A 12,860-nucleotide genomic window follows, 5' to 3' on the forward strand; every position below is an offset into this window, starting at 1 on the left:
GCTGGCATTCCTGTGAATATCAGAGAAATGCCATTAGAATGAAATTAAAGGGTTATTTTCAGTGTGCTGCACAGGGATTAGCTACCCACTTTTCTTTAACAATAACAGTATTTTTCAAGATAAACCCTGCAGCCCAGCACCACAAAATACAGCCTGGGGGCTTACCTTAAATTAAATAAAGCAAGAAAAGTTGAAATTAAAGCTGTCATTTACCTGGCTGTAGTTGCATATATAATTCAGGTTGTCACAGGTGGTATCAAATTGAGTTTCTTTAAGTACATTAATTCTGTTCTTTCCAGGTACATAAATCTAATGAGACCTTTTGTGTACCCTACAGTCAATCTTTTCACCTGAATGTAACAATCCTGCTTCCTGCTATTTATTGCTCCTGGGTCAGGTCAAAAGATTCACCCTGTAGGATAAATCTGGAGGTTATATATGCCACAATGTTATTTTGCTGTTTATAGTTCTTTTATATTTTATCAAATTAGGCATGAGCAATTCTACCACAATGAGGGCAATTCATGTCATACATTTAGAGAGAAAGTCATTCTGTGGAAATGTTCTCCTGAGGCTCTGGGTACTGCTTAAACAACATTTAAATCCATGGATTTCCCAGTGGTCTTGGAATACTCACCCATGGGTGGGACTACACAAAGGTAGCTTGGAGTAATGACATTTACTGTAGGTAATCCATCTTTTTAGCCAGGCTGAAGTGGAACACAGAGTCTTATTCAGGCCACAGATAAATTTCTCTTGCCATGAGCAGCCTGATGATTTCATTGAAGAAGTATTTTGAAAGTTAACTGCACTGAAAGCACAGCAGAAGCTTTCCAACATCAGCTTGGCTGATAGAGAAGTTTTAAAGAAATGCCAGAAATAATTAGTTGTCCTTAGGATTTAATCATGTGCAAAATGTTGATTTAAGTGCTACCAGTTGTTGCTTGAAAACCATTTGAGAATGAAATTATCACTTAATACATCTTTTGTGCTGGCTCTCTTGGGAAATACCATTTTTCTTTGCATGTAACTGCCTGAATTTTCATCAAAGAGCCTCTGTACTCTCTGGGTTCAGAATGTCTGACACACAGGAGGACTTTTCAGAACCCAGGGTGAACTTGAGTTTCTTTGCTGGTGGTTTTTTTTTTTTCTTTTTCCCTTGATGTAAAGTCTCCTAAGGAGTAGATTCTTTGTGCCATACATGCCAGCAAACTGGGATGGGGAGCCCTTGAGGTGCTTGTGCTGTCAAAATGTGTGACAGCTGCTGTGCCCAGGCACTGGGGAGAGAGAATTCACCCATGGGGAGCTCTGTATTCCAACAGATCCATCCTTAAATTAAACAGATCCATCCCATCATTAAAGCCTGCATCATGGTGTGATACTGGTGTGTGAGGTTACAACCTCCAGTGCTCAGGGCACCAACTTTATCTGGTTATCTTCTAAAACGAGCAAAGCAGCTGATAGTTGCCAAAAGGTTATTTATTGCTGAAGCACATCAGTCTCAAAGGCACAGCCACAGACATCAAAGTCCAGGGTAAGTTTTGGTGTAAAGTCCCAAACAGAATTAGAAGCTGCTCTTGTTAAAGGTCCCTGGAAGCTGATGTTGCTGCAGCAGCTCCTGTTTTCTTCTGGGTGTTGACTGATGATGGTGAGCAAAAACAAAAAGAAAAGCAATGGCAGGAAAAGCAGAAAAAGCCCCAACTCTCCCCAATACAAATATAGAATCTTCCCAACAAGCTAAGACACAAACTCAGACCACCACTCCTTAACCATTAGAATTCCAGTTTCTTAGCACACCAGGTTATGTATAGAACTACACATACACCTACCTTGTTTAATCTGCAAAATGTCAGCAATATTCTTACTGTAGCTCTGTTATGTCTAAGCACTGTCTACAGCCATGGCCCTGGAGCTTCTACTGAAAACATCAGTAGGTTTTTCAACCTTCACTAGAACTCACGCTTCTACATTGGTATCTAAACCTTTTACTTACTAAAAGCACTAGAGTTCATACTAAAACTTACTTACTTATATTAAAACTTAAACTTACACCTCTGCTTTATGTGCAAGTGGCTTAATATACTTCAATCCATCCACAGGCTTTAATTCAATCCCTGCACTCTGATCTCTCTCTGAAAAATTCAGAGATCCCCAAACTCCAAACTCACAAACTCCAGCACTGGTGGATCTAATTAGAGCTTTTAAGCAGCTCCAGATAATCACAGAATCACTGGATCATGGAATTGTTGGGGTTGGAAGGCACCTCTGGAGATCATCCCCATCCTGAAGGCAAGGTCACCTGGAGCAGGTGACACAGGAACACATCCAGGTGGCTTTGGAATGCCTGGGCAGCTGTTCCACAGCTCTGCCGCCCACAAAGCAAAGAAATCCTTCCCCCTGTTGAGGTGGAGCTTCTCATGGTCCAGTTTACAGCTGTATATCCTCATCCTGTCCCTGAAAATTCTGTCCCCATCCCCTTGACCCCACCTGGTGAGCGTCCAGCACGTGGAGGGGCAGGGCTGATGTGCATCCACCACCCTGACATCACCTGTTTTCCCAAGGCACAGCTTTTTCCAGCCCTGGAACACAACCCCAGGGTGGGGGCACGGTGCCACATCCTTCCACATCTGGTGGCACACCACTGGCATTCCTGGGAAACCTCAGCTCAGACTAAACAAGCCTGGCCCAAACCCCCAACAGCCCATGGAATTCTGTCTCCAGTGATGCCATGATGATCCTTTTTGCCTTTTCTTTTTATATACCTTTTATGTATCCTCAATACCTTTAGCATACATGCTTGTAATTCTTCAAACCTGGTATCTCGACATAATCCTAATATTCTACTAAGCGAAAAATCCCAAACATTAAAAAGCCTTTCACTGTCTGAAAAAAACCAAAGTCCTCTCTAAAACATATCCTATAAACTAAAATTAAACTATCTAAAAAGACAGCTTTAAAATAGAAAGATGTCACACTATTCATTTAAGCCTCTCATTAAAACATCTTTGTTCAATGTGCTGATTTACAAAATGCATTAAATTCTATATGCAATCTATGATATATTTGCACATTTCAACATATTCCACCTTAACAAATTATTACACCATAAAAACCCTTGTTAAATACCAAAATAAAAACTCCTTATCCCTAAGAATGCCTAAAACCAAAGAAAAGGCATCACCAGCAGAGTCAGCCCCACTGCAGCCCAGGGCAGAGTTGGGAAATGTGTCCTAAGAAGATGATTTTCCTTATTGGAGCTGCCTGTGTAAAGCATTATTAATTTTGGGTGAGAAGACATTGATTATCTCAGACTGGCAATCCTTTTTCCCAGTGACTGGGTGGTTGGTGGAGTGGCTGCCAACCAAGCTGGAGAAATGGCAAAGCCAGGATGTGTGAGTGCTTCAAGGAGCTCCTCTTTGCTCTGAAAATCCCCCAGCTTAACACGAGCACTTGCCTGTGTGTGGGGGCATGGTTTGGCTCTGTTCTTGAGGCAAACATGTTGCCAAGCAGAAAAACAAACTCAGCTCACTAATACTACAACTATTTTATTTTTTTGGAAGCTTTTTGGGGGGTGCTGGGCTGGTGCTAAAAAAAGAAGCTTTCCAGTCTGGGGTAATGGGCTCATTCATAATTATCATGGCAACATTTGGGATTGACCACTGAATTCACAGCAACCAAAGGCTTTCAGGTGGGCAGTGAAACATAAAAATAATCTTCAAATAATGACATAGGGCCCCACAAGAGTTGTGGTAGTTGTCATTATTTAGGACTATTGACATCTTTGCTTTTTCATTTCCTGTAGAGGGTTTACTGTGTCCAGAGCACTCAGAGCTGGTGTTGAGTTTTTTCCTCTGCCCTGTCATTAGTGGGTGTTTCATTTTGATCAGGGCACCATCAGTGGGGGTGTTCAGCATTTAAAGTTTAGGAATAGCTTTTTAAGACAAAACAGAAGGTAAGGAAAAGTGGCTAATCATGAGCTGAAGCATTTTGCACCCTCACAGCCCCTTGATGCTAATCATGAAAATCAGCAGACATTCCACAGACAAGGGGGATTATGGTTTCCATACAAGATGTCACTTCTGTTTATGCCTGGCATGCTCTATTTTCCTAATTTTCTATGTGATCCCTGCCCACAAAAGAAGGCACGTGTGGTTTGGGAAGGGCCCTATCTCCTATTTCATATTTTACCAAACCACAAATACAACAGCCTTACAAGCTCTTGAAATGAAATACAATTTGAGAAATGTAATCCATTACCATCATAATAGAATTTCTATAAAAATAATAAAAGTAAAACAAGAGAAAATAGGTCCTGAAAGTTATAGGCCAACTGGGAAGTCGTTGTGGCTTTGGCCTAGCTATCAGCATGTCAAACCTCAGCCTTGTCCCAGGCAGCAATCTAATTGTAAATTATGTATATACAGAACATCATTTCTTAGCTCTGGCTTTTCGTGACCCCCTTCCCTGCTTTCCCTTTCTTCACTCCAACCTGACACGTAAGAAATATTGAAGTGTTTGCACTAATGGAGAAATGACAACGTGCAGTCAAACTTAAACCAGCTGTTTCCCCACTCTGGGAGCACAAAGAGCCAGGCTGGGAATATTTATAGCTTGACTGGCCTCTAGTGAGCCAGACACTGACTGCCTGCATTTGCCACCATGGCCTTGAGGCTCAGACCAGCTGTGGGTTGCAGGATAGCTGGGGAAGGCTAAGGGGAAGGAAATAAAGAACATGAAAAGATTGAGCTAGCCAAAGTTATTGTTTGATTGGAGGTGAATGGTTGCTGTGTGCACCTTGTGTTGTGTGACAGAAAGCCAGCAGCTTTCTGAAAGGAGCCTTTCTTTCTTTCTTTCTTTCTTTCTTTCTTTCTTTCTTTCTTTCTTTCTTTCTTTCTTTCTTTCTTTCTTTCTTTCTCTCTCTCTCTCTGTTTTTCTCTCTTTCTCTCTTTCTTTTCTTAGGACTACTTTTGATACCTTATAGCAAAGACTACCCATGGCTTCATCACCACTTCAAGCAGCTTTAGCCAGAGATGTGTTTCTGAAGGATTTCCCTGCCTCCCACAGACCTGGCAGCTCCTTCCCACCCTTTTCCAGTTACTCACCCACCCATTTATTTACTTATTTGTGTACAGCTCCCCAGGTCACTGAGCACTTTGGCTGTGGGAGCACCCCAGGGATATTTCAACCAGTGAGAGTTTTCCTCCATTTTCATGCCTCTGTTGTGCTGGAGTTCTCTGTGGGAAATTTTGCTTCCACAAGAAATCTTGGAAGGGCGTCCAGGGAGGGACCAGGATGGAGCAGAGGGATGGAGCAGCTCTGCTGGGAGGAAAGGCTGGCACAGCTGGGATTGTTCACCTGCACAGGAGAAGCTTTGGGCTGAGCTCAGGGTGGCCTTGCAGGGCCTGAAGGAGCTGACAAAAAAAGATAGAAAGAGAATATTTCCAAGGGATGGAGTGACAGGACAAGGGGGAATGAGAGAAAGGGAAAGAGAGTAGGATTAGATTAAATATTAAGAAGAAATTCTTTATTATGAGGGTGGGGAGGGGCTGGGATGGAATTCCCAGAGAGCTGTGGCTGCCCCTGGATCCCTGCAATGTTCAGTTCCAGGTTGGACACTGGGGCTGGAGCAGCCTGGGACAGTGGGAGGTGTCCCCATGGCAGGGGTGGCACTGGGTGATCTTCAAGTTCCCTTCCAACCCAAACCATTTTGGAATTCTGTGATTCTCTGAAAAGTACTGAGGGCTCCAAAATCACCCCTGGAAGTGTTCTCAGAGTCTCAGCACTGGCTCCTTCTTACCTGGGAGCATCTGTCTGTCCCCACTTTTTTCAAAATAATAAATTCTCAGTCTTTTTCTTCATGGGCCACTTTTTCTGTGACAAACTCCTTGGGGAAGCAGCACTGATACCAAATTCACTGCAGCCTGCAGTGAATGAGGATGAGGCTGAACAAGCTTTGCAATGCCCTCAGTATGAGCTGACCTTGTAGCAGCCTCTGTAATCCAAAATGTGCTTATTAAATAAACTTTAGACATGTAGATATTTGGAGAATCCATTTTTTCTCATGTATTCCCCTCTGAAACTCAGAAATATATCCCAGGAATGACATATGTAGGGTTTTGCTGATTCCTGATCTGAATTTCTCTGACACCTTGCACTTCAGCACAACACAGGTGTTTTATGTCACCTGGGGAAAATAGTAGCATAGTGAAAAGGAAAAAATATGTTTCATACACTTATTTATGAACTTACATCTGCTTTCATCAGAGTCCATGGCTGGCAAAACTCCAATCAGCTTGGGTAGGAATGGGGGATAAATTTAACTATCAAATCAGCTTGATTTTAAGTAACACTGCATAAAGATGAGGCTTTCAGGTCCAAGGAGAAAATACTTTCTCATCAGACATTTATCAGCTCAAGACTGGACAAAGTGTTCTTGGGTACCATGATTGTGTGTAGTCTTACATCTTTCTAATTTTTTTTTTTTTTGTAAGTTCCAGGTGTAACACAGTATATTTACAAAGGGCAAAAATAACAGGCAGCTGTGAAGAAAAACATCTCTGGTTTCATTTCAGACCTGGAGCTGGGGATGAATCACTGCAGAGCTGCACCCTTCATTCTGGGCACACTTTCCAAAAGCTGCTTTTCCAGCCTGCTCCCCTGGTGCTTCAGAAATAAAGCAGACTTACAGAAAGCCCTAAAAAAAAAATCCCCTTTGTAGACAATCACTCTCTTGTTGTTCTGGGCACTAGAAACACCATTTTCTGGAGTCTGTTTGCATTTTCAGTTTTGCTTTCTGTACTGTAGGAGTTTGTTCCAGGCAGTTGAGTTTAGCCCTGGCTCAGTGGTTTAGGGCACACACTCAATTTCAAGTACCAGAGCAGTCCTGTTAAAGCCCATGGAGCTGATTCCATGCCTGAAATTAAGCGTGGTCTTAGGAGATTTGATGGATGGAGGGTTTGCTTGTCCACCCACTGAGCTAAATGGACAAAGCTCTTGACCATCTGCTTCTGGATTTTAATGAAAAGTTATGACTTATTTATGATCTTCTTCCCCACCCCTGTCTGTTTATATTCAGATCAGAAAACCATCTCAGAAGCCCTGTCAGGTTGCCAAAAGCTGTGTGCTACTGGATCTTTCACATCATTTACTGCTCTGTGTTTACAAGAGTGTTTTTAATGCACCATTGCTTGTAGAAGTGCTGTAGGCTGCTACTGATGGGATATTTCACTTTGGAGTCCCTTTATCCCAAGTTTCTTTCCCCAGGAAAAAAAAAAAATAAAAAATTAAATAACTGTGCCAGTTAAACTAAAGGATGTTGCTAGCTTTCTGTTTCCTAAAAATTCAGTGAATGGGCCAAATAGTTCTTTGTAACAGAATTGCTTTTGGGAGTCAGGGTCCACATCTGCACAGGTGTAAGGGCAGGTGGTGGAGGATCTTTCCCAATATCCATAATTTAAAGTGCAGGCTCACACATGCATTTATGCCATTCTTATTTGTGAAAGGCAAGCAGAAAAAGCCAACATTTCACTCCCAAGGAATCATCACAAAAGCTCTCCTTCAGCATTTATGTCTGAAACAAAAAGCAGCTTTGTTTTGCTGTGCTCTGTTTGGACAGAAGTAGGCTGCATCCCAGAGTTATATTTAGTGGTGTGTGGTAGGAGAGCAAAACTAAACCTGAGCAAATATTGCCCAAGTGCTCTGGCTGTGAGAGGAAGGGCTGAATTCACCAGCACCCAGGGCAGGTGCTGGCTGTGTTTCCCCTCCTGGTTGTTTGTCAGTCCTGGGGCTGGCAGAGCAGGTGCAGGGTTTTTACCAGGGCAGAATTGGTGTGTGGTGTGTTTGGAGGCATCCTGGAAAAAGTGTGTGAAGCCAGTGTTTTCCAGGCAGCATTCAGGGCCCTCTTCCTTCTCCTAAAGATGGTGTTGTCAGCCATTGAATGATCTCTGTGATATATTTTATTTTTAAACTGAAAGTCAGCAGCAGTTGGTTTTTTTCTTTAATATCTACCTTAACACAGAAGGGTAAAATTAGTAGAAACACTGCATAGAAAAAAAAATAAAAATGTTATACTTTATATTTTGTTTCAGTATTTAACATGTACACTAATTTTTCAGCTTTCCCAGTGCTGGTTCTGTTTTTAAAACACTCATGTGAAAATTATAACTGGATTAGTTCCTGAACCATGGCAGTGCTGAGCAGTCAACACAACTGAGTCACAGGGCTTAAAAGGGGCTCCAGGAGAGCTGGAGAGGGCCTGGAGAGACAGGAAAAGAGAGAAAGGCCTTAAATTGAAGAGTTAGCTGGATATTAGGAAAAAAATTGTTCCCTGGGAAGGTTGGGAGGGCTGGGATGGAATTCCCAGAGCAGCTGTGGCTGCCCCTGGATCCCTGGCAGTGCCCAAGGCCAGGCTGGACATGGCAGGGAGTGGATCTGAGTGATCTTTAAATTCCCTTCCAAGCCAACCCATTCTGTGATTCCATGAATCTGTGACTTGCCTGTTGTTTAGTGAGAGCACAGCACAATTTCAGGAGTTAAATGGCAGGACTAAAGGAAAGCTTGCTAGTAATGAGGTATTGCTAAAGAAACCAAACTCCAGCTAACACCCTTCTTCCCTTGCCAAACAACCTCTTTACATTTAAAGGTATTCCCCATGGCTGAGTTCTTTATTTTGATTTTTGTAACAATTTTTCTCCCTCTGATGAAACACGTTGTAGACATTAAATTAAGGGACAAATATGTCTCTGTCTGCCAGAAAGAAAACTGTGATGCAATTAAAATGCCATTAGGGAACCCCCAGTGGGATGTTAAACCTAAAGACTCTATTCAGAAAGCAAAGCCAAAATTAAAGAGGTGTCTGGTTGCAGATCCTCTGCAGATTTCCCTGTCTTGACTGCAGTACCATGGAGACTGAGCTAGTCAGGAGCTGAAAGGTTTTTCCAGTCATGCGTGTGGCATTTTGAATCATGGCTTTGGCAAATGTTTCCTTTTTTTTGTGAGCCTTCCATAGGAATGTGGACACATTTCATGACATGAGGTGCAGCTGAGTGTGGAGCAGAGATGGCAGTGGAGGTGGGCAGCTCTCCAAGCCTTGGACTGCTTGGACAACAGCAGCTAAGAATAGTTTTCCCCAGGAAAATATGCAATAAGTGCATTTCTGTGTTTCTCAGTTGTCTGTGAGATGTTTGGAGAGGGAAATGCAGCTCCTTGCAGCCACCAGGCTGAGCAAGCTCATGAGTGAAACTCCATTCCATGTCTGGAATTAAATTATTAGTATTTATAATTTCTGGAGAGACTGAGAGCCTGATCCTTTGATAACAGAAATAAATCTATGGTCATTGAACCTGCTTGGTGTTTTTAGACAACTGGAGGAATCTGCAGAGTCACAGGATGGGGGGTACTGAGTTTTCCAGGTGTTCAACTCCCAGTTTTCCATTTCATTCCAGGTGATATTAATAAGGACTGAGATAATAATGGAAACCCACCTTTCTTGTCTGCCTAGGAATTCTCCAGATGACTGCAGCGTGGCAAAAGGAGGGAAGATGGTCAGCAGCTCAGACAGTGTTGGGATGAACTATGGCAACTACATGGAGGAGAAGCACGTCCCACCCCCAAACATGACGACCAACGAGCGGAGAGTCATTGTGCCAGCAGGTTAGACCCTCCACCCCAAAACTACAGGCTGAAAAACTGCATTTCCCTCAAGCCCACTAAGATTATTTAAGAGGGTTTGGAAAAAGTAGTGATGGGGGTGATGAGGAGGAAAAGAGCAGTAATTTTTAGGGGTTATGGAGAGAATGAGCAGAGGAGGATCACAGTGAGGACATGTCCTCAATCTGTTCTTCTCATTTCAGCAGCAGAACAGGCTGATAACAGGCACTCAGATCTTATCTGACTCCTGTAGCTCCTTTTGGGGGATTTCACTCTAAAGTGGGCAAAAGGAAGAAGCACCTCTATTTCTTATCCTTTGGATTAGCTTGGTGCAGGATGTGTGGGAGAGAGAGAGAGAAAGGATCACTGCAGCGCAGATTATCTTTGAAAACACCAAAAAGTAGCTTCTGTGGGATTAAACAGGGCATGAAAAGCCTTTATGTGAGTTATCCCCTGAGTCTGGGCAGCATAAAACATTTTAATAAGCAAACTGGCAACTCCACTGCAATGTAAGAGCACAATTGAGAAATTCTTGGTCAGCCTTGGCAGGCTTGGCTGTGGGATTCAACAGTTGATGGGACAAGAAAGCTGCTGCCTTCTTGTCACTTCTGGCTGCCTTGTCCTGCAAACAAACCTGGGGTATTTTGTGTGCCCATTTCCAAGTCACAGCATCACAGCATCTGTGGGTGTTACTGAACCACAGGGTAAACTCAACACCTGCAGCCAGGAGTGAATGTTCTGCTGCTGGTTCCTCTCCAGCAGAGAGGTGCCTGCCTGAAACATTTCTGCCTCTGCCATGTTGCTTAATATTCTTACAGTTTTTCAGTTGCTTAGACATGCAAGAGTACTGAGTGTGGCCAATTTTGCAAGTTGTGATTATTTCAGTTATTTGTCAAGAAAGGTGTGGGCACATCTGTTGCAGTGTCCCCTGCAATGATGTTGTCAATTCTGTTCTGGAGACAGGAGGGTGATGCTCTGAATAAAGAGTGTCCTGCCAACACTGAAATACACAGCTTTTGAATGTTATTCTAAAATATTTCCCTTCCTGGTGTTTGGCACTTTTTAAAAAAAGTGTTTTAGTAATCCTTAGCATGGTTAGCTCAGCAGAAGATTTTTTTTTTTTAGTGTAGTCTTGGAGGTATGTTTTGAGGTGGATCTGAGTGACTTCCAAGGAAGAAGATGGTCACAGTCACAGCCTTGATGTTTTGAGGTCAATTGAAGAAATTATTGGGTAAAAATCAGCTGGTTTTGATTACTACATAGGCAGTGTACAGGTCATGTGGTAAAGTTAGAAGTAAAATTCAGATTTTCAGCTGTGGTAATTTTCTATTTGTCGTAATTAAGGGGTGTTTAAAAATTATAGACATAATGAAAATATTCTGGTAGATTTCCTGGTGTTTGGTTGTTTTCTTCAGAGCAAGCTGAAGTTTCCAGAGTTCTCTGCTGTAGGTGTGGGCAATCTCATCCAGACCTAAATTTTACCACCAGACTTCATCCCTCTAGATTCCTGCTTAATTTCATCCCAGATGAGGCATTATTTTAAGTGTTTTTTGGTGGAATTCAGGAGATCTCCAGCTCTTTCAGACCAGCCTGAACAACAGTGAGAATAGAGGGAATGGCACTGAAGTTAAGCCATAAAAAAGCTATTTAGGCTGCCATCCATGTCCCAGATTTTCACAGGATGCACAACAGCCAGTTGATATCCACATGCTCCATTCTCAGCCTTGAGGATATCACAAAATCACAGAGTCATTAAGGTGATAAGGAAGAAAGTCTTGAAGAATTTTTTTCCTCTTGGCTTTAATATTTTCTCTGCAAAAAGTACAAATTCTTCATGATATGACCTGAGGCACCTTCATGTTGTTGGTTCCTTACTCAAGAACAAGGAAAAGTAGAATGGGAGAGAAATAGAAAATGAAGAGTTTAGAGGGGGGAAAAAATAAAGCTTAAATTAAAATTAAGGATTCATTAAAAACATTTTGCTGGAAATCTGGATTGTTTGGGACTCTTTTTCCCCAGATGCTTTTGCCAATACTTCAAGTATTGAGTATAAACCCACACAGGTGTAGCAATGTACAATACAGCAGTCTGGGGAAAATAATGCAGAATATTTTAATACTCTAATAGAGACCTACCCTAGTTTGTGGAAAAATCTGCCTAAGTCTGTGAGTGCTTATTTAGTCTGCACCCAAGAAAGATTCTTTCAGGCATGAGTGGAAATTTCACTTGAATAGAGATAAGGATTGAAGAGAGAGTTTTGGAAATTGTTCAGCTACAGCTTGCAGTGCTGTCAGTGGGCCAGAAGCTCTGTCAATCTGTGGCTAAAAAGGCCTGAAAACAAAGAGGCAGAAGAGCTGAGTGGGAATAGTTAACATATTGCTAATGTTTTGTAAGATTGAGTCTTTATTTTTTTAGTTATATTGGTAACATAAGTAGAATTTATAATTAAATTGAAAGGCTTAGAAAAAAGCTGAAAAGCTTTGACTATTGTGGCTAATTTAGTAATTTGAGGGGAACTTTTTACTGTTTGAATTTTTGATTTTTATGTTTTTGTTTGTTTAGTTATGTTATTACTGATTTGTGGGTTTTGCTAGATTCAGTAGTGAAGAGAGTTACAGCTTTTAAAGGTTCTTTGCTTAGTGTAAGTGATGCCTAGAGGAGCTGGAATAGAGGCTAGACAGAGTTAAGAGGAATAACATGGATATTTATTGAGAGACCTTCAAAGGTCACACCCTGGCAGTACCAGTGCCACAGTCCAGGTGCCAGGATGGCTCCAAGGTGGAAAAAACATTTTTATAGGTTTTAGTCCATTTGCATGCAGGAGTCAACTGTCCAATTAACAGCCTCAAATCATGAGTTTCACCCTCCTTGCTTGCTCACCCTCCTCTTTTCACGTTGCTCATGCTTAGAGCTGGAAGTTTGAAGAGATTGTCCTTGAGTCCCCAGCTGGAATAGAATTGTTTTCACAGAATTCACTGAATGACTAGGTTGGAAGAGACCTTCAAGATCATCAAGTCCAACCCCTGCCCTAACACCTCAACTAGACCATGGCACCAAGTGCCACATCCAGTGTTTTTTTAAACCCATCCAGGGATGGTGGCTCCACCACCTCCCCAGGGAAAATTCCAGTACTTTATCACTCCTTCCATAAAAAACTTTTTCCTAATATGTTTTGTCTTCACCAGCCTGTGAAAAGATCCTAGTAACCCTTA

The 12,860-nt window shown here is 42.1% G+C and overlaps 1 protein-coding gene across 7 annotated transcripts in view; it reads left to right on the forward strand.

Moving 5' to 3' along the window:
• Positions 1-12,860, forward strand: part of ERG (ETS transcription factor ERG) — a 138,431-nt gene that overhangs the window by 108,650 nt on the left and 16,921 nt on the right. For all 7 annotated transcript variants that reach the window (XM_056492177.1, XM_056492203.1, XM_056492169.1 and 4 more), the window contains one exon: positions 9,500-9,651. In XM_056492177.1, the coding sequence (XP_056348152.1) occupies positions 9,500-9,651 (152 nt within the window). The remainder of the gene's footprint in view (positions 1-9,499; positions 9,652-12,860) is intronic.

The sequence above is a fragment of the Oenanthe melanoleuca genome, chromosome 1, assembly GCF_029582105.1.
Source record: "Oenanthe melanoleuca isolate GR-GAL-2019-014 chromosome 1, OMel1.0, whole genome shotgun sequence".
Lineage (NCBI taxonomy): Eukaryota > Metazoa > Chordata > Aves > Passeriformes > Muscicapidae > Oenanthe > Oenanthe melanoleuca.